The sequence below is a fragment of the Mesoplodon bidens genome (assembly GCF_964165515.1).
Source record: "Mesoplodon bidens genome assembly, chromosome: 9".
In the NCBI taxonomy this organism is placed as follows: Eukaryota; Metazoa; Chordata; class Mammalia; order Artiodactyla; family Ziphiidae; genus Mesoplodon; species Mesoplodon bidens.
In genome coordinates this window covers 34,399,396-34,419,703 of record NC_138166.1, presented here as the reverse complement: position 1 = coordinate 34,419,703, position 20,308 = coordinate 34,399,396, and the positions used below count along the sequence as shown (strand labels likewise).

General features: G+C 38.6%; 1 protein-coding gene across 1 annotated transcript in view; it reads right to left on the bottom strand.

Annotated features, from left to right (window-relative positions):
* Positions 1-19,602, bottom strand: part of POLR1F (RNA polymerase I subunit F) — a 30,835-nt gene extending 11,233 nt beyond the window's left edge. The window contains exons 1-3 of the mRNA XM_081244279.1: positions 19,322-19,602; positions 13,915-14,056; positions 1,186-1,394 (exon numbers count right to left, since the gene is read on the bottom strand). Of these exons, the coding sequence (XP_081100405.1) occupies positions 1,186-1,394; positions 13,915-14,056; positions 19,322-19,575 (605 nt within the window). The 5' untranslated portion in view covers positions 19,576-19,602. The remainder of the gene's footprint in view (positions 1-1,185; positions 1,395-13,914; positions 14,057-19,321) is intronic.
* Positions 19,603-20,308: the final 706 nt, after the last annotated feature.

Genomic DNA, 20,308 nt, shown 5'->3' with positions numbered 1-20,308 from the left:
CCTAGGACACAAATTTCGAATATTCTATCCTGTTATCTCCCAGCACATTGACATGTCTCGGAAATGTTGAATTTTTTGTTTCCCAAGTACTTTTCCTAGACTATTTCACACATAAAAATGACATAAACTTTTGTCAAAAACATGGCTTCTAAATTTTAGCTTGGTTCAGAAAAACAAACTGAACACTAAACATCACCATACCCAGCCTTACCAGCCAAACCAGTGACATCTGATAGGAAAAAAAAACCTTCTATATCTATCAAAGTATTGGAGTTTCCTATCTACTACCTCAATCCTTGTTTCAAGTAATAGTTCATTGTTCTTAACCTATGCTGAAGCAGTATGACTTCAAAGTTGTGAATATTTTATGAAAACAAGGATCAATGAAGTAGCCCCCTCTCTATAGAACTGCTGTCCCATACAGTAGCACTAGCCACCTATAACTATTATAACTATCTAAATTTAAGAAATTTCAATAAGATAACTTAAAAAATTCACTTCCTCAGTCACACTAGTCACATTTCAGTTGCCCAAGAGTGAGGCTTGAGCAACAAGCTATATTGCACAAATATAGCACATTTCTACCATCACAGAAAGTTCTTTTGGACAGCTGCTCTAGAACTTTAACCCATACTCTTGTTATTTATCAAGGCCTTATCAAGGCAGAATCTAGAAAAAGTTGCTAACACAGGATGGGAAAGTTTCACCCCCCCCGCCGCCCGCCATTAAACTTGGCTCCCATGAACCCAGGCTCAGGATCAAAGTAATTCTTACAAGAATTCCAAACAAGAAAAATACAGAAATTAAATGATCTACGTGGTATAATGACAATAATAAAATAATTATTTTTGTTTCAACTCTGTAAAAACAAAACGGTAATAGTTGTTATGCAATACGATTAAGCTTCTAGTAGTCTCAAGTTCAGGGATCAACTTGTAAAAAGATTACCAACAAACCAGACAATAAAAAATTGGATTAATAAAATGCAGACCAGTTAGAGCTTTAGAATATTCAATGCACTGTCAGAGCACTTATGATTCATATTTATGTTGACTTTATGGTTTGAAAGTACAAATATTCCAGTAAAAAGATTAACTTTTTAAAAGCAGGATTTATGTTCCCTAAATTCAGAATTAATAGAAACGATTAAGTATCAAAATGACAATAATGTGATTTGGAACTGACCTAGTGATATTTAGTTTTCCCCGAATGCAGAATACTCCAGCAGCATCTGAGTCTAAACGAAATACTTCAAATTCTAGTTCATCACCCATGTTTATCTCCAGAGTCTGCCACTGTTCGGCTGGCATCTGCTCAGGTTTAGGAATGGAGGCATTGAAGCACCCGTGTACTAAACAGCCAATGTGGCTGGAAGACACTTTATTAACTGTACCCTGAGAAGAAGGAAAAAAGAGTATTACATCAAGAAGAGAGCCAAAGAGTTAAAAGGTGAAACAAACTTTACAGTCTTCAAATAGAAAATATCAAAATAATGGTATAATTCAATATTGAAAAAGTTGATACTCATTTAAAGCTTACCACATATTACACTAAAATACCACTTTAGGAACACTGTAGAGTTTTTAGAAAGCTCACCTTGAGCATGGCTATTTTAACTAAACCATAACATTACTAGAAGCTTTAAAACTAAATAACAATAACAATATATGATTTTATAACAATAAAACATGATTTTATATATGATTTTATGTATTTTATATATTTTATCATAGATTTTTGTAATCAAAAAATATGATTTTAAGGTTAAATTTCCAAGAAACTTAGTTTTCTATTCCCCTTGGAATCAACATATATAAAGTATATGAATGAAAACCTGAAGCATTTTTTTTTAAATCACATATTTTGAATTATAAAACTGTAAGAAATAATAACACATATACAGTGTTGTTTAATGGCAGTACCTCCTTCCACATGTGACAGAATAAAACTTACTTGTCTCCTTATAAGGAGTCTGGATTCCAGAATGGTACTTTCTGGATGGTCTGAAGAATCTGTGCTACATCTATACATTAGAATATTATTCAGCAATAAAAAGAAAGAAGCTATCAAGCCAAGAAAAAGACATGGAGGAACCTTAAACACATATTTGTACGTGAAAGAAGCCAATCTGAAAAGGTTACATACTCTGTGATTCCACTATATGACATTCTGGAAAAGGCAAAACTATGGAGACAGTTAAAGATAAAAAGAAGTAGTTGCCATAGTTTCCAAGGGAGGGAGCAATGAATAGGTAGAGCACAGAGGATGTTTAGAGGAGTGACCAATTATTCCATAGGATAGTGTAATGTTGGATACATGTCATTATACCTTTGTCAAAACTCAAAGAATGTACACTACAAAGAGTGAACTCTACTGTAAACTATAGACTTTAATAATGTATCAATATTGGCTCAACAATTGTAACAAATGTACATCTGTATGTATGTCAATAATAACTGAAATAGTATGTTTATGTGAGGTGTTTTTTTGGGGGGAGGGGTGTGGGAAGGAGGTGATGTATATGAGAATGCTATACTTTCCATTCAGTTTTTCTAAAACTGTTACAAAAGACAAAGTTTTCAATTAAAAAATACTCAATGAGCAAAAGAAAGTCTTTTCAATGTATGGGTTGAGAACACAGAATATGGGCAAGAGAATGGAGCTCAAGGACCTACAAAGTACTACATACAAAAAAACAAGATTGATCACAGACCTACACAGAAAAGCTAAAACTACAAAAATTCTAGAATCTTAAAGAATATCCTTGCAACTGAGGGGTAGCCAAGTTTCTTAGATAGGATCTAGAAAGTACAATATGATAAATTAGACTGCATCAAAATTAAAAGCTTCTGCTTGTCGAATGGTACCATTAAAAGTTAATAAATAAGACAGACTGGGAAAGAATACTCACAATACAGTTACCTGAAAAGAATTTGTACCAAAACTATGAAAAGAATATAAAACCCCAGTTAAAAAGGGGTAAATTACTTGAACAGGCCCTTCTTACCGAAACATATGAAGAAGAGCTCATGAGGGAAATACAAATTAAAACCGTAAGGAAAAACTACCATATGCCCACCAGTAAAATCAAAAGACAACACCAACCAATTGTTGGCAAGAATGCAGAGCAACTGCAAGTACTGAAGGGGATATTAGTTCTCCATAAAGTTAAACACACGTTTACCCTGTGACCTAGCAATACTGCTGCAAGTTTCCTCTTAGGAGAAATGAAAATACATGTTTACAATAGCTCTGTTCATAACAGGTCCTGGAAACAACCCAAATGTCCATCAATGAGGCTGGATAATCAAATTGATAACCAAAGTACATATATACTCATATAACTGAATACCATGAACGATTAGATGACAAAATCCACCAGTATACCCGATAGCATGGATATTACTCAAAAACATAACCAAAAGAGACCAGACTGTGAGTGTATAACGAAAAATTCCACTAATAAGGAATTACAGAACAAGTGAAATTAATTTATGATAATGAAATCAGAATAGTGTTTGTATCTAGGATAAAGGGGGTTGACCAGGACAGGGCACGAGAGTCACTTCTAAGGAGAGAGAATGGTATATGCACTTGTCAAAATTCACTGGGCTGCACAGGATGATCTATTGCATTTTACTGTATGTAAATTAAATGATACATTATATTGTATGTAAACTATATCGCATATTATTAAATGGAAAAAAAAATGGTCAAATGTATTTGAGGACTAGATCTTATTGTAGGGGATAGAGTAAAAGGGATAATTTAACTTCATTTCACTTTCTGTACAATTAGAATGTTATTTCCATGCACATATTTACATTTATGATAATTTACAAAAAGCAGATGACAGTTTAATTTGGGAATTTCAAAGTACAAATCTACCACCAACTTTAATAGTATGGAGCTTATAGGATCCCAGTTTGGAGGGCAAGGGTAGTATTTCTAGCAGTTCAAATGACATTCAAAAACATTTTTAAATTAGAAAGGCCTTGTAATTTTGTTATAGTGAAATCTGACCTACATTTTAATTAACAGTATCAAGGGCTAGTTAATAGTTCTCATAGACTAAACAATTCCTATAGACATGTATTTTAGTTAAAGGAAAAAATACATATATAACAAGTACATATGAACACAGAAAACTGCTGGTGGGAAAGAAGCAAGTGATGTGGATAAATGTACACATTTTAGTAGATTTCACATCAATTTCTGCATTTTCACCTTCTCTTAAAAAACAAAAAACAAAAAACTGAAAGACCTTCCCCACAGGGGCTTCATTTCCACAGCACAGTATGGATGCCCTGACCCCTATCATTCATTTCCATTACCTGTCTGGTCCCACAGCTATTTGGATTTGCAACTCCAGTTCTATATATTGCTATACCATCTGAATCCTATATAAACAAACTATACTTGTATATATTTGAGAAGTTATAAAATAATAATAAAATTTTTAACCCTTTAAAATCATTCTGATGGTATACAGAGAATAAATTGGATGGGGCATATACTCTATACATGCATGTCAGTTTTAGTAGCATGGAGTTTAAAAACTTGCCTAGACTCCCACTGAACAGAAAAAAGAAAAAAGAATGAAAAATGACATTGTTTAAGACACCTCTAGGACAACATCAACTGCAGTAAGATTCACATGATAGGGGACACAGAAGGTTAAGAGAGAAAGGGCCTGAGAAAATATCTGAAGAGATAATAGCTGAAAACTTCCCTAACCTGGGAAAGGAAAGAGGCACTCAAGTCCAGGAAATGTAGAGTCCCATACAGGATGAACTCAAAGAACATGCCAAGACACACTGAAAAGCAACAGATAACCTACAAGGTAACTCCCATAAGGCTATCTGCTAATATTTCAGCAGAAACTCCACAAGCCAGAAGAGAGTAGCAAGATATATATATTTAAAGTGATGAAAGGGAAAAACCTACAACCAAGAATAAATACCCAGCAAGGGTCTCATAAGATTTGATGGAGAAATTAAAACCTTCACAGATAAGCAACAACTAAAAGAATTAAGCACCACAACACGAGATTTACAACAAATGTTAAAGGAACTTCTCTAGGCAAAAAAGAAAATGCCACAACTAGAAACAAGGAAATTACAAAATGCAAAAACTCACCAGTAAAAGCAAACATAGTAAAGGTAGGAAATCACCCATATGCAAAGCTAGTAGGAAGGGGAAAACACTAAAGTGGTAAAAATCACCTACATCCACAATAAGCAATTAAGGGAAACACAAAACAATTAGATGTAAAATATGGTATCAAAAATAGTAATCATGAGGGGAGAAGAGTACAAGTGCAGGGCATTTAAAATGCATTTGAAATTAAGAGATTAACACCTTAAAAGCAATCACATACATATATATATATATATGTGTGTTATATATATATATATGTTATATATATGTGTGTTATATATATATATAGAGAGAGAGAGAGACTGCTCTACAAAAACCTCATGGTAACCACAAACCAAAAATCTGTAATAGATACACACACACAAAAGACAAAAGGAATCCAAACATAACACTAAAGATAATCACCCACTCACAAGAGAGTAAAATTTAAAAAGGGGAAAAAAAGAAAGACCTACAAAAACAAGTCTGAAACAATTTTAAAAAACAGCCATAACAACATACATATTGGTAATTACCTTAAATGTAAATGGACTAAATGCTCCAACCAAAGTTCACAGACTGGCTGGAGGGGATCAAGATGGCAGAGGAGTATGACATGGAGAGCTCACCTTCTCCCACAAAAATATTAAAAATACATCTACTAGTGGAACAATTCACATAGAACGTCTACTAAATGCCAAAAGACCTCAGACTTCCGATCACAAGAAAACCTCCCCATAGCCAAGTAGGATATAAGGAAAATGAAAAAGAAGGAATCGCAATGGGTCCTGCACGCTAAAGAAGGAGCTGTGAAGGAGGAAAGGTTCCCACACCCTGGGAAGTCTCTTCACCAACAGGGAGATCAGAATGTATGGAGGGGTAGCTTCATAGCCTAAGAGGAGAGAGCAGCAACTGGTGTGCAGAAGGCAAAACGGAGAATAACATGCACAGAAGATCGGCACTGCCACACTGCCTTCCCCAGCCTGAGACACTCCTCTGTTGGTGTGGGAGGGGGGCTGAGTGCTGAAGCTCAGGCTTCAGAGGTCAGACCCAGGGAAAGGACTAGGCCCACCACGAGTTTCTTTCCCCTGTGAGTGCTCCCAGACGACACCACTACAGTAGCTCCAGCAGTGTGCTGAGTCACTGCCACCATGGCAGGCTCCTGAGGCTGGCATGGACCGCTGCTAAAAGACCTGCAAGCAGGTGCCAGGCCTTGCCCTGTCCCAGTCCCAGGAGTGCATGGAGAGCAGCCACCCATACGAGACCCCTGAAGCGGGCGTGAAGCTCTACCCCTGCTTTCCCAGGAGTGCACAGATAGCACCAGCCCATACGAGACTCATGAACAGGCATCAAGCACAGCCCCCACTGTCCCAAGAGGGTGTGGAGAGTAGTCGCCCATAGAACACCCACGAGCAGGCCCTGCCCCTACTGTCTCAGGAGGGCATGAGAACAGCCATCCATATGAGACCCATGACCAGGCAACACACTCTGCCCCCAGTGTCCCAGGAGTGGAGAGTGGCCACCCACACAAGACCTTTCACCAGGTGCCATGTGCTGCCCCTACTATCCGGGGAGCATGTAAGGAAGGCTGTACCTACACACCCATATCAAGGGGATAGTGGCAAGCACACAGTGAGGAAAGAGACAGCAAGCATCCAAACTAAAAGCAGCCTCTCAATTCCAGAAAACACGGCAGAGTAGAAGGACTTGAGCTAACCTCCTCTTGCAGAAGCACCAAAATCAGAACTAACTGCTGAACAATCAGCGATAAAGAAGACTGGAACCCACCAAAAGAGATATTTTACATTCAAAGACAAAAAACAAAGTGAGACGGCAGGAGGGGCCTTTTCGCGACATAATCAAATCCCATACCCACCAGATGGGCAACCCACAAACTGGAAAATTAATTATATTGCAGAGGTTCTCCCACAAGAGTGAGCCCCATGTCAGGCTTCCCAGCCAGAGGGTCTGGCATCAGGAGGAGGAATCCCTAAAAGCACTTGGCTTTGAAAGCCAGCGGGGCTTGAGTGAAGGAGCTCCACAGGACTGGGGGAAACAGACTCCACTCATGGAGGGCGCACACAAGGCTTCATATACACTGGGACCCAGCATAAGGCAGTAACTCCATAGGAGCTGGGGCCGGACTACCTATGGGTCTTGGAGGATTTCTGGTGGGGGGGAGGTGGGGGTCAGCTGTGGCTCATGGTGGGGGCAAGAACACTGGTGGCAGAGGCCCCAGAGAATACTGATCAGTGTGAGCTCTCCTAAAGGTTGCCATTTTGACATCAAGACCTGGCCCTACCCAACAGCCTGCAGGCTCCAGTGATGAAAAGCCTCAGGCCAAACAACCAGCAGGATAGGAAAACAGCCCCACCCATCAGCAGACAGGGTCCTTAAAGCCACACTGAGCTCACAGCCACCTATAAACACACCCCTTGACATGGCCCTGCCCACCAGAGGGACAAGACCCAGCTCCACCCACCAGTGGGCAAGGACTGGTACCTTCCACCAAGAAGCCCGCATGAGCCTCAGGATCAGCGTCACCAACAAGAGGGCAGACACCTGAAGCAAGAGGAGCTACGGAGACCACAAACACAAAGTTAGACAAAATGAGATGGCAAAGAAATACGTTCCAGATGAAGGAACAAGATAAAAACCTACAAGAACAACTAAATGAAGTGGAGACAGGCAACTCACTGAAAAAGAATTTAAAGTAATGATAGTAAAAATAATCTAAGGTCTTGGGGGAAAAAATTGGCAGCACAAACGAAGAAGTTGCATGAGGTGTTTTTAAAGAACAAACATGAATACAATAACTGGAATGAAAAATACAGTAGAAGAATCAATAGCAGAATAACTGAGGCAGAAAAACAAATAAGTTAGCTCAAAGACAGAATGGTGGAAATCACTGTCATGGAACAGACTAAAGAAAAAAGAATGAAAAGAAATGAGGACAGTCTCAGAGACCTCTGAGGCAACATTAAATGCACCACCATTCGCATTATATGGGTCCCAGAAGGCAAAGAGAAAGGGCCTGAGAAAATATTTGAAGAGATTATAGCTGAAAACTTCTCTAACGTGAGAAAGGAAACACTCACTCAGGTCCAGGAAGCACAGAGTCCCATACAAGATAAACCCAAGGAGGAACATACCAAGACACATATTAACCAGACAGATAAAAATTAAAGAAAAAATATTAAAACAAGGGAAAAGCAACAAATAACATATAAGGGAACCCCCATAAGTTTATCAGCTGATTTTTCAACAGAAACTCTGCAGACCAGAAGAAAGAGGCACAATACATTTAAACTAACGAAAGGGAAAAATTTAAAACAAGGAATACTCTACCCAGCAAGGCTCTTGTTCACATTTGACAGAGAAATCAAGTATTATAGACAAGCAAAAACTAAGATTTCAGCACCACCAAACCAGCATTACAACAAATCCTGAAGGAACTTCTCTAGGTGGAAAAGAAAAGGCCACAATTAGAATCAAGAAAATTATGAATGGGGAAGCTCACCAGTAAAGGCAAACATAAAGGCAGGAAATCATCCACACACAAACCAACAATCATGAGAAAAGTACACATGCAGGATATTGGAACTGCTTTTGAAATTAAAAGATCAGCAACTTCAAACAATCTTGTACATATATAGACTTCTATATCAAAACCTCCTGGGAACCACAAACCAATAATCTGTAATAGATACACAAAAAAAGCAATCCAAACACATCATTAAAGATAGACATCAGGGCCTCCCTGGTGGCGCAGTGGTTGAGAGTCCGCCTGCCGATGCAGGGGATACGGGTTCGTGCCCCGGTCCGGGAGGATCCCATATGCCGCGGAGCGGCTGGGCCCGTGAGCCATGGCCGCTGAGCCTGCGCGTCCGGAGCCTGTGCTCCGCAACGGGAGAGGCCACAACAGTGAGAGGCCCGCATACCGCAAAAAAAAAAAAAAAAGATAGACATCAAATCACCAGAGTAGAGAACAAAAGAGGAAGGGAAGAAAAAAGACCTTAAAATACAAATCCAAAACAATTAACAAAATGGCAATAAAAACATTCATATCAATAATTCCCTTAAATGTAAATAAATGCTCCCGACAAAAGACACAGACTTGCTCAATGGATACAAAAACAAGACCCGTATACATGCTATCTACAAGAGATCCACTTCACATCTAGGGACACATACAGACTGAATGTGAGGGGATGGAGAAAGGTATTCCACGCAAATGGAAATCAAAAGAAAGCTGGAGTAGCAATACTTATATCAAACAAAATAGACTTAAAAATAAAGAACATTACAAGAGACAAAGAAAGAAACTACATAATGATCGAGGGAACAATCAAAGAATATATAACAATTGTAAATATATATGCACCCAACATAGGAGCATCTCAATATATAAGGCAAATGCTAACAGACATAAAAGGAGAAACCAACATTAACACAATAATAGTGGGGGACTTTAACACCCTATTTTCATCAATGGGCAGATCATCCAGACAAAAATCTATACGGAAACACAGGCCTTAAATGACACAAAGATGGACTTAATTAATATTTTTAGAACATTCCATCTGAAAGCACCAAAATACACTTTCTTCTCAAGTGCACATGGAACATTCTCCAGGATAGATCACATCTGGGGCCACAATACACGCCTCAGTCAATTTAAGAAAACTGAAATCATATCAAGCATCTTCTCTGACCACAAGGCTATGTGATTAAAAATCAACCACAGGAAATAAACTGTAAAAAACACAAACACGTGGATGCTAAACAATATATTACTAAACCAATGGAACACTGAGGAAATCAAAAAACACCTAAAGACAAATGACAACAAAAACATGATGGTCCAAAACCTTTGGGATGCAGCAAAAGCAGTTCTAAGAGGGAAGTTTACAGCAATACAATCTTACCTCAGGAAACAGGAACAATCCCAAATAAACAACCTAACCTTACACCTAAAACAATGAAAGACAGAAGAACAAACAAAACCCAAAGTTAGTAGAAGGAAAGAAATCAAAAGATCAGAGCAGAAATAAATGAAATAAACAAACAAAAAAAAACAATTGAAAAGATCAATGAAACTAAAAGTTATTTCTTTGAAAAGATAAAGAAAATTGATAAAAGTTTAGCCAGACTCATCAAGAAAAAAAAGAGAGCACTCAAATCAATAAAGTTAGAAATGAAAGAGGAGAAGTTGCAACTGACACCACAGAAATACAAAGGATAATAAGAGACTACAACAAAACAACTATACACCAATAAAATGGACAACCTTGAAGAAATGGAGAAATTCTTAGAAAGATACAACTGAACCAGGAAGAAAAGAAAATATGAACAGACTAATCAGAAGTACTGAAATTGAAACAGTGATTTAAAAACTTCCCCCAGACAAAAGTCCAGGACCAGATGGCTTCACAGGTGAATTCTATGAAACATTTAAAGAACAGTTAACACCTATCCTTCTGAAAGTATTCTAAAAAATTGCAGAGGAAGGAACACTCCCAAGCTCATTCTATAAGGCCACCATCATCCTGATACCAAAGCCAGACAAAGATACCAAAAAAGAAAAATTACAGGCCAATATCACTGATGAACATAGATGCAAAAATACTCAACAAAATACTAGCAAACAAAATCCAAAAATACATTAAAATGATCATACACCATGATCAAGTGGGATTTATCCCAGGGACGTAAGGATTCTTCAAAATACGCAAATCAATCAATGTGATACAACACATTAACAAAGTGAAGAGTAAAAACCATATGATCATCTCAATAGAAGCAGAAAAAGCTTTTGATAAAATTTAACATCTATTTACAGTAAAAACGCTCCAGAAAGTGGGCATAGAGGAAACATACGTCAACATACGTCAACATAGTAAAGGCCATATATGACAAACCGACAGCTAATGTCAAGTTCAGTGGTGAAAAGCTGAAAGTATTCCATCTAAGTTCAGGAACAAGGCAAAGATGAGCACTTTCAGCACTTTTATTCAACACAGTTTTGGAAGTCTTAGCACAGCAATCATAGAAGAAAAAGAAATAAACTGAATCCAAATTGGAAAGGAAGAAGTAAATCTGTCACTGTTTGCGGATCATGATATACTATACATAGAAAATCCTAAAGATGCCACCAAAAACCAAGTAGAGCTCATCAATGAATTTGGTAAAGTTGCAGGATTCAAAATTAATACAGTTAGTCCCCTACATATGAACGAGTTCCATTCTAAGAGCACATTTATAAGTCCAATTTGTTTGTAAGTCCAACAAAGTTAGCCTAGGTACCCAACTAACATAATCAGCTGTACAGTACTGTACTGTAATAGGTATATGATACTTTTCACACAAATAATACATAAAAAACACACAAAAAAAACCACTTCTAATCTTACAGTACAATACCTTAAAAAGTACAGTAGTACAGTACAACAGCTGGCATACCAGGGCTGGCATCAAGTGAAGAGGCAAGAAGAGTTACTGACTGGAGGAGGGAGAGGAGGTGGGAGATGGCAGAGCTGAAGGATCATGAGCAATAGGAGACAGAAGGCAAGTTGTGATTTCACTCATGCCTGACGTTGATGGAAGGCACGTTTCCATCTTTGAAAGTTTGCAACTTGAAGGTTCATGTGTAGGGGTCTTACTGTATATAGAAATTGGTTGTATTTCTACAAGCTAAAAACAAACTATCAGAAAGAGAAATTAAGGAAACAATCCCATTAACCATCATGTCAAAAATAATTAAACACCTGCAAATAAACCTACCAAAGGGGGCAAAAGACCTGTACTCCAAAAACTGAAAAGAAATTGAAGACAACATAAACAGATGAAAAGATATACCATGTTCTTGGATTGGAAAAATCAGTATTATTAAAATAACCATACTACCCAAGGCTAGCTACAGATTCAATGCAATCGCTATCAAATTACCAATGGCAGTATCAGAGAACTAAAACAAATAATTTTAAAATTTGTATGGAAACACAAAAAAACCCAAATAGCCAAAACAATCTTCAGCAAGAATAAGGGAGCTGGAGTAATTAAGCTCCCTGACTTCAGACTATACTACAAAGCTACAGTCATCAAAACAGCACGGTACTGGCACAAAAATGGACACATAGATGAGTGGAACAGGATAGAAAGCCCAGAAATAAACCCATGCGCTTAATGGCCAATTAATCTATGACAAAGGAGGCAAGAATATTCAATGGAGAAACGACAATCTCTTCAATAAGCAGTGCTGGGAAAACTGGACAGCTACATGTAAAAGAATGAAATTAGAACATTTCTAATGCCACATACAAAAATAAACTAAAAATGGATTGAAAACCTAAATGTAAGACCAGATACTCAAACTGCTGGAGTAAAACATAGGCAGAACACTCTGACATAAATCACAGCAATATTTTTTTGAATCCATCTCCTAGAGTAATGGAAATAAAAGCAAAAATAAACAAATGGGATCTAATTAAATTTAAAAGATTTTGCACAAAAGAAACCATAAACAAAATGAAAAGACAACCTATGGACCGGGAGTAAATATTTGCAAACAATGTGACTGACAAGGGAATAATTTCCAATATATACAAAGAACTCATAGAGCTCAGCATCAAAAAAACCAAACAACCCAATCAAAAAATGGGCAGAAGACCTAAACAGACATTTCTCCAAAGAAGACATACAGATGAAAAGATGCTCAACATCACTAATTACCAGAGAAATGCACATCAGAACCACAATGAGGTATCACCTCACCTTTCAGAAAAGCCATCATCAAAAAGTCTACAGACAATAAATACTGGAGAGGGTGTGGAGAAAATGGAACCCTCCTACACTGTTAGTGGGAATGTAAACTGATGCAGCCACTATGGAGAACAGTACGGAGGTTCCTTAAAAAATTAAAAATAGAGTCACCATATGATCCAGAAATTGCACTCCTGGGCATATATCCAGAAAAGACAAAAACTAATTCTAAAAGATACATGCTTCCGATGTTCACAGCTGCACTATTTATAATAGCCAAGACATGGAAGCAACCTAAGTGTCCATGGACAGAGGAATGGATAAAGAAGATGTGGTACACATACACACACACACACACACACACACACACACACACACACTAGAATATTACTCAGCCATAAAAGGATGAAATAATGCCATTTGCAGCAACATGGATGGACCTAGAGATTATCATACTAAGTGAAATAAGTCAGAGAAGGACAAGTATCATATGATACCACTTCTACGTGGAATTTTAAAAAATGATAAAAATAAACTTATTTACAGAACAGAAGTAGATTCACAAACATAAAGGACAAACATGGTTACCAAAGGGGAAGGAGGATAAATTAGGAGGTTGGGTTAACAGATACACACTATTATATATAAAATAAACAACAAGAACCTACTGTATAGCACAGGGAACTATATTCAATGTCTTGTAATAACCTATAATGGAAAAGAGTCTGAAAAAGAATATATATATATGTATATATGAATATATATCACCTGAATCACTTTGCTGTACACTTGAAACAGAACATTGCAAATCAACTATACTTCAATAAAAATAATTTTAAAAACTTACCTAGATTAAACTGATGGAAAATAATTTTTATTGTTTCCTTAAAAATGATTTTGTTACCTACAAAAGCAATCCTTGTGAATTCCAAGGTGTACAGTCTCTTAAAATTTTCCTAATTACATAATTAAATAACTATACAAAGAAAGATAAAAAAAAAAAGAGATACATACCATAAGTTTTTGCCCCGGTTCAGGGCAGAAAATAACAAAATCTGCTTCAATGTTAAGATGAATGTGTCCTTGATCATCATAAATATCTCCCAATTCACCCACTACTTTGATGTTATCATAAGCAATGGGTACACCTAACAGGCTGTAAAAAAAAAAAAAAAAAAAAGAAAAGAAAAGAAAAACGATATTTGTTTATCCCCTTTTAATTGATTAGATATTCTGAGTCCAAGAGGTATACATCTCCTAATATAATCGCCCATGGCAAAAGCACAATAGTATATGATTAGTCTGCAACAACTTTAGAAGTTCAATTTCGCCAAAAGGTTCAAAAATAATGGCTAAGTTAAAAATAATTATTCAAGATAGGTAGCCAGAAACAAAATGTCCAAGTATGCAAGAGCAATAAGTTGACACTTCTTCCCTATTTCCTATTCATCTGAATTCTAGTCATGCTAGAATGAGAAAAAATGGGACTTAGCAAGAAAAATGTCTATTTCTGTGAATATTACTGAATCAAGGCAATTTTGGTATTATCCACCATTACCGAATTTCTGTACTAGATGGCATATAACAAGAGAAGTATTAGGGTCAAAGCTGAAGCCCCTGAATATTAAATAAAGCCAATGACTTAATGGAGAAAAATCCCCAAACCACAACTGTTGCTAGTAAAACAAAATGTTAACAAATACAACTACTTCATTTTTTGAGAACTGACTCTGACACTTCCATCTGTATGTTCGGGGCTTCCCTGGTGGCGCAGTGATTGAGAATCTGCCTGCCAATACAGGGGACACGGGTTCGAGCCCTGGTCTGGGAAGATCCCACATGCCGCGGAGCAACTAGGCCCGTGAGCCGCAACTGCTGAGCCTGCGCGTCTGGAGCCTGTGCTCTGCAACAAGAGAGACCGCGACAGTGAGAGGCCCGCGCACCGCGACGAAGAGTGGCCCCCGCTCGCTGCAACTAGAGAAAGCCCATGCACAGAAACGAAGACCCAACACACACACACAATCAATCAATCAATCAATCAATCATCTGTATGTTGATTAAACATACAGGATTAGGGGACAACTACTATTTCCAAATGACATTTCCAAGTTCTTAAAAACTTACAGCTACTGGGGCTTCCCTGGTATCGCAGTGGTTGAGAGTCCGCCTGCCGATGCAGGGGACACGGGTTTGTGCCCCGGTCCGTGAAGATCCTACATGCTGCGGACCGGCTAGGCCCATGAGCCATGGCCACTGAGCCTGTGTGTCTGGAGCCTGTGCTCCGCAACGGGAGAGGCCACAACAGTGAGAGGCCCGCGTGCCGCAAAAAAAAAATTACAGCTACTAAGGAGTCTGAGCTGGTGGCTTCACTGCCACAGCAACTGCCTACATGTTTCTGAAAACTTTCCTGACTCCCCCAGGCAAGGCTGAAATCATGCTGCCTCTACTCCTATAGGACTCTGAGCACTGTTCTTATTTACCTAATCTCTTTGTTTACATGTCTGGATTCTAGACAGGAGTCTAAGGCCTTTGAGAGCAAAGAACATTTTTGGTGAACTCAAACTTCTAGAATGGTTCACAGAGAATAAAAGTAAGAATTTATACCTAGTAGCAGTTGTTTAAAACAGCCAGGAGTCACTGGAACAGAACTTAATTAAATACCAAATTAGGAAATCCATAAACTCAGAGACTTATTCCAGAAAGCACCCTTTTAAATTACTAATTTCTGCATGTGGCTTTCCTAAGCAGGAACTATACCATCACAAAGAGAATATTAGGGGCCCAGAAAACAGAGAGAAAGGAGGGGTTTAAAAAAAAAAGTAACTGCCACATGAGAAAGAAAAACAAAATTAACACTTTGTTTCCCCTAATCAGCAATTAAAGAGTTTCAAGTGGGGGAAAACTGTTGTCCCCTAAGGGGCATTTGGGAGTTTGTGGTACTAATCAGTGTTTCTAAATGTAATAAATGTGTATGTTGGTGTAGCCAGTCCCAAGACACTGAGAAAAAAAAAAAAATGGTATCAGTCTAGTTCACCACTGCAACCCCCATATGACTCAAAAATAAAATAAAGATGAAATAAAATTCACATTTTATGGATAGTTGTCACACTGCAAAGGCCAGGGATGGGAAACTTCATTCTGCCATGTACAAAACAGTCCTACACAATGAAAACTGTCCCTAGCTCTACATGAGTTAAACGAGTGGACAAACCTCATTTTATAAACATTTATAAATAGTCGGTCATAGTACCTAAAAATATATACATATATGCATGTGTGTGTATGAACATAAAACCTTTGCATGGTTTCAATATAAGTTAAAATTTCCAGGAATATAACTAATATATAAATTCAAGAGTAGCTTGTTTTGCATGGAACTTTACTGAGAATATACACATTATTTCAGAATAGCATTTTACCACTATAGACACTGTATGTTATGAGTTGTCAACTCAAGATCCCTGCACCCAATCTACATTTGCAACTGATACATTCATAATGATTCAAGGTATAGTTTAAGGAGGCTTTATTCTTTCCAGGCAGTCATGCTTGAGCATTATCACACTGAAATACATCTTATTGTATTGTATTAGAGCACTATATGAATGTTTTTTCAATTATGTAGGTAGATTATACTAACTTTAAGTTTCATTTCAGTACACTAAAGTGTGTTTCCAATGACAGTAAAGGTAGTACTGCAAAATATTTCTTATAAGAGGGCATACTGAGTTCTGCAGGGTTCAGAACTGCTGACTAGGGAATGTGACCATAGAGCCTAAGCCCAAAAGAATTTGTATAAATCCAGCAAACCTTTTGGGAAGCAACTCACTGCATAAAATTTACTAGAAATCATCAGACACAGACAGATACCTCAACATTATATGTTTCCCTCTTTTACCTTTGTTTTTCTGAAACCATCCTAAGTAGGTTTCAGGGCAGAGTGGTAGCCTCACCTGAGATATTTAGAAAACAATTAAATCAAGTTTAAGGGATGATTAGACTGCATGCACACTTAAGCCTTTTCTGGAACTACAGGGAGGGAAACATATTTGCCACCTTCAAATAACTCAAGAGCTGTCATATACAAAAGGGATAAGAATTTTTTTTTCTTAATGACCTCTCAAAGATATAACTTAGAAATTATAATGTGATTTTGGAAACCTACTCATTTTCTCTAGGCAGACTTTTCAAAATTGAAATGGTATTATCTTTAAAAAATTCTGTCAATGGGGAAAAAAAAAAGGTGGACAGTGTGTCACGTAGGGGATGCTGTTGAGATAACTAACATGAGAGCCATTCTCAATTCTCTCCTTTTCCTTATTTCTTAAACAAAGAGAAGCATGTCCTCCTGATTGTATAGGATGGCCCCAAAGTCTGGAAACATAAACTATATATGATAAATGGTGGATCAATATTACAATTCTTGATATATTCAATGTTTTGTCCCTCATTATTAATGCACAGTTTAATGTATGGTGCCCCTTTTGCACAGAACAAACTGGAGTTTTTAGCACACCCCAAAAATAATGGGGGGTAGGGTGGGGAGTTCAGATCTGTTCAGAGTGCAACTTAGACCACATGGTCACACTGTCCAATTCAGTTACAGAAATTATCATTATCCAGTCAGTTCCTCATCTCTCTGGTGTAATGGTTCCTATTCCTCTAGCCTGTCAAAGTGGAGGCATTAATTAGTTACAGATCAAACATCTACGTTTCCAGATTTTATGACCACCTTAGATATCCTTAAATCTCCCAAATGCATCCTCTCTAATCAATTTTCTCTTGGACAAGTATAACAAGCTCTTAATTTTTCTTCATATTTACTGTCTCATTCTCCTTAAACCATCACATAATGCTATCAAGTGGTTTCTTAAACTGCAAATCTGCTTATGTCCCAGACATCACAGGTACCACTGTCTCAAGAGTGTGCCAAGTTTCAGAGTTGGAGGTGATTGAGAGGACAAAGTGGTAACCCAGCTTCCTGCTTAAGCAAACAGAACAAACAAACAAAAAACACCTGGCAAAGGCAGGAGGAGAAGAGCAAAATGGCCATCCTTTCTGAATTATCCTCCACCCCATCCTTGAGCCACTGCCCTCCTCTCCAGCTGTACCCAATGTCTTTCCCCTGATATAAACTTTACTTCAGTTATAAAGTACTTACAATTATCTGGGCAAAGTATTCTACTTCACAACTACTATCCATTTGTTTATGCCACTCTTTTTGCCCACAATGCTGATATCTCAAAAGTACCCTCCTCCTACCAAGTTGTTCTCAAAGGTCCTAAGATCCAATTCACCACTTCTTACTATAACTTAATTTAGATTTCTGTCAAATTTTAACATTTCATTGATTTATCTGGCTTACATCTATATCTTTACTAGTGCTTAAAGCTCCTTGAAACAGGGATCTTGTTTTTTTTAATATATATATCCCAAGTCTCTAGTATACAAAATAGACACACAAGTGTGTGCTGGTGCTTGGAGGAAGCTGCAAATTCTAGATGCTTAACCTGCGTAGTGTTCAGGATCCCTTGAGAAAGTAGCGAAAACCCTGGATGCTTTACCCAAGAAAACTGACATAGGAAAACTGCAATTTCCATGGGTTCATTAAATTCCTGAAGGGTAATGACGAATCCCCAGGGAATCCACTCACTCTAGTTTTATAACCCTTACTTTCCAGCCAAGTGGTCTAGAGAAATATTAAGGTATATCTGCCCCCTCCCCCTGACCCTCCACCCTTGTAATTCTAAGAGTTTTCAAGTTATTTTCGAATATCTTACTTTAAATGCGTCAAAAGGTTTTTTTTCACCTTCAAGAGCAATAGGCTTTCCTTTTCCTACTCTTAAAAAGGAAACAAAGTAATAGTATTTCTCTCATCCCTGATCAGGTCCAAGAGAAAAGAACCCAGGGAGAGTACCAGGGCCAAAACAATAAAAACCGCCCTTCGTGGTTTATAAATAAACGATTAATCGAAGCATTAATGCTTCATGTATAATTTTCTACATAGTGAGAGAGAATCTTTTGAAGTACTGCATTCCAAACTTTCATTGTCAAATGAGAAAACATACAGAACTAACCGGTCTCCAACCCCTGGTCTATTCTTACCTCTACCTCTCGTGGAGCGAGCTTCTTCACCCCTTCCGCCGACACAATTCATGTCACCTTAACGTTTTCTTTCTTGCCTATGAAAGGGACTCTGTACAGATCTTGACCAGGGAGGCACTAGCCTCTCGAGGTGGACTGCCATTCCAGAATGCCTCGGGATAAGCTCGCCGAGGCCGGTGAGACCTCCCATTCGCCCCTTTTCTGCTGCGCCATTAAGACGTCCACCCGCTGCCCCCTCCCGTGCCCCAAAGAAGGAGCAGTAAGCAACGTTATGATGTTGTCCGCTCTGGGAAAGAAAAGTGTAAGAGACTGGTACCTCTCGGAATAGCGCAGGAGCTCGGCATCGAGCTGTTCTCGGATACCGGTGCGTTTCCTGTTAAGGTAGCGCGGCGACAGTGCGATGTGTCTTCGGTGCGGCCCCGCCACCAGGCAGGAGTAGCGGCTATTCACGAGCGCACAAGCGGCCGCGTAGGTAGGCAATTCTAGGCAAGGCAAGACGCCGGCCGGTCCCACCACCGGCCCTTCTGAGGCCGCCTTCGGCCGCGGAGACGCTGAGCAACCCGCAGCCATGCGGCTGGTCAGCTTTCTCACGGCGCGCACCGCTTACGCAGTCAATAACCGCCTCTCTCCGGACGCCGGGTTTCTACGTCATCCACCAGCTACCACGCCCCTAGGAAATTTCCTCTCCTGGCGCTGAAGTACTCAGTTCTGACCAGCAGGGGGCAACCGCTTTTTCGCACTTGGACGCCTGTGGAGCTAGGAGCCTGTGGTTAAGCATTGAGCATGCTCAAAGGCCAACCATCACTCCGTCGCTTAAGAGAGCGCAAACCTGTATTTTCGCTACGTCCTCACTGGATTTAGAATGTAGATTTATTCGGGGTTCACACTTTGATCATATCCAGTAGTAAGGTGGTTTGGTAGGTTTACAAGCTTGGACGGTACAATAAATAAATTTTAAAATATTTATGGAATATATTTTGTGCAGAGAACCCAATCGTAAAAAACAGCCCAGATGCCTCAGATGAAACACTTCTGAAAACGAAACCATCATCCCTCTCCAGCCCGGCTTCTCTTCTCATTCTGTACCACTAATTCAGGAAATCGTACCACCACTTTCCAAATGGCTCAGTCTGTCATCCCAAGGGCCTCTCTTGTACCCCCAAACATCACATCAGCCCCAAGGCCTGTGGGACCCAAAGCCAAAACATCACTCTGTTCGGACGTTTCTTTCCGTCCTTGCATCCGAAACTTCAGAATTGCCTGTGGAAGCTTAGTTTTATGGTGAAGAGTATACTCTGGAGCA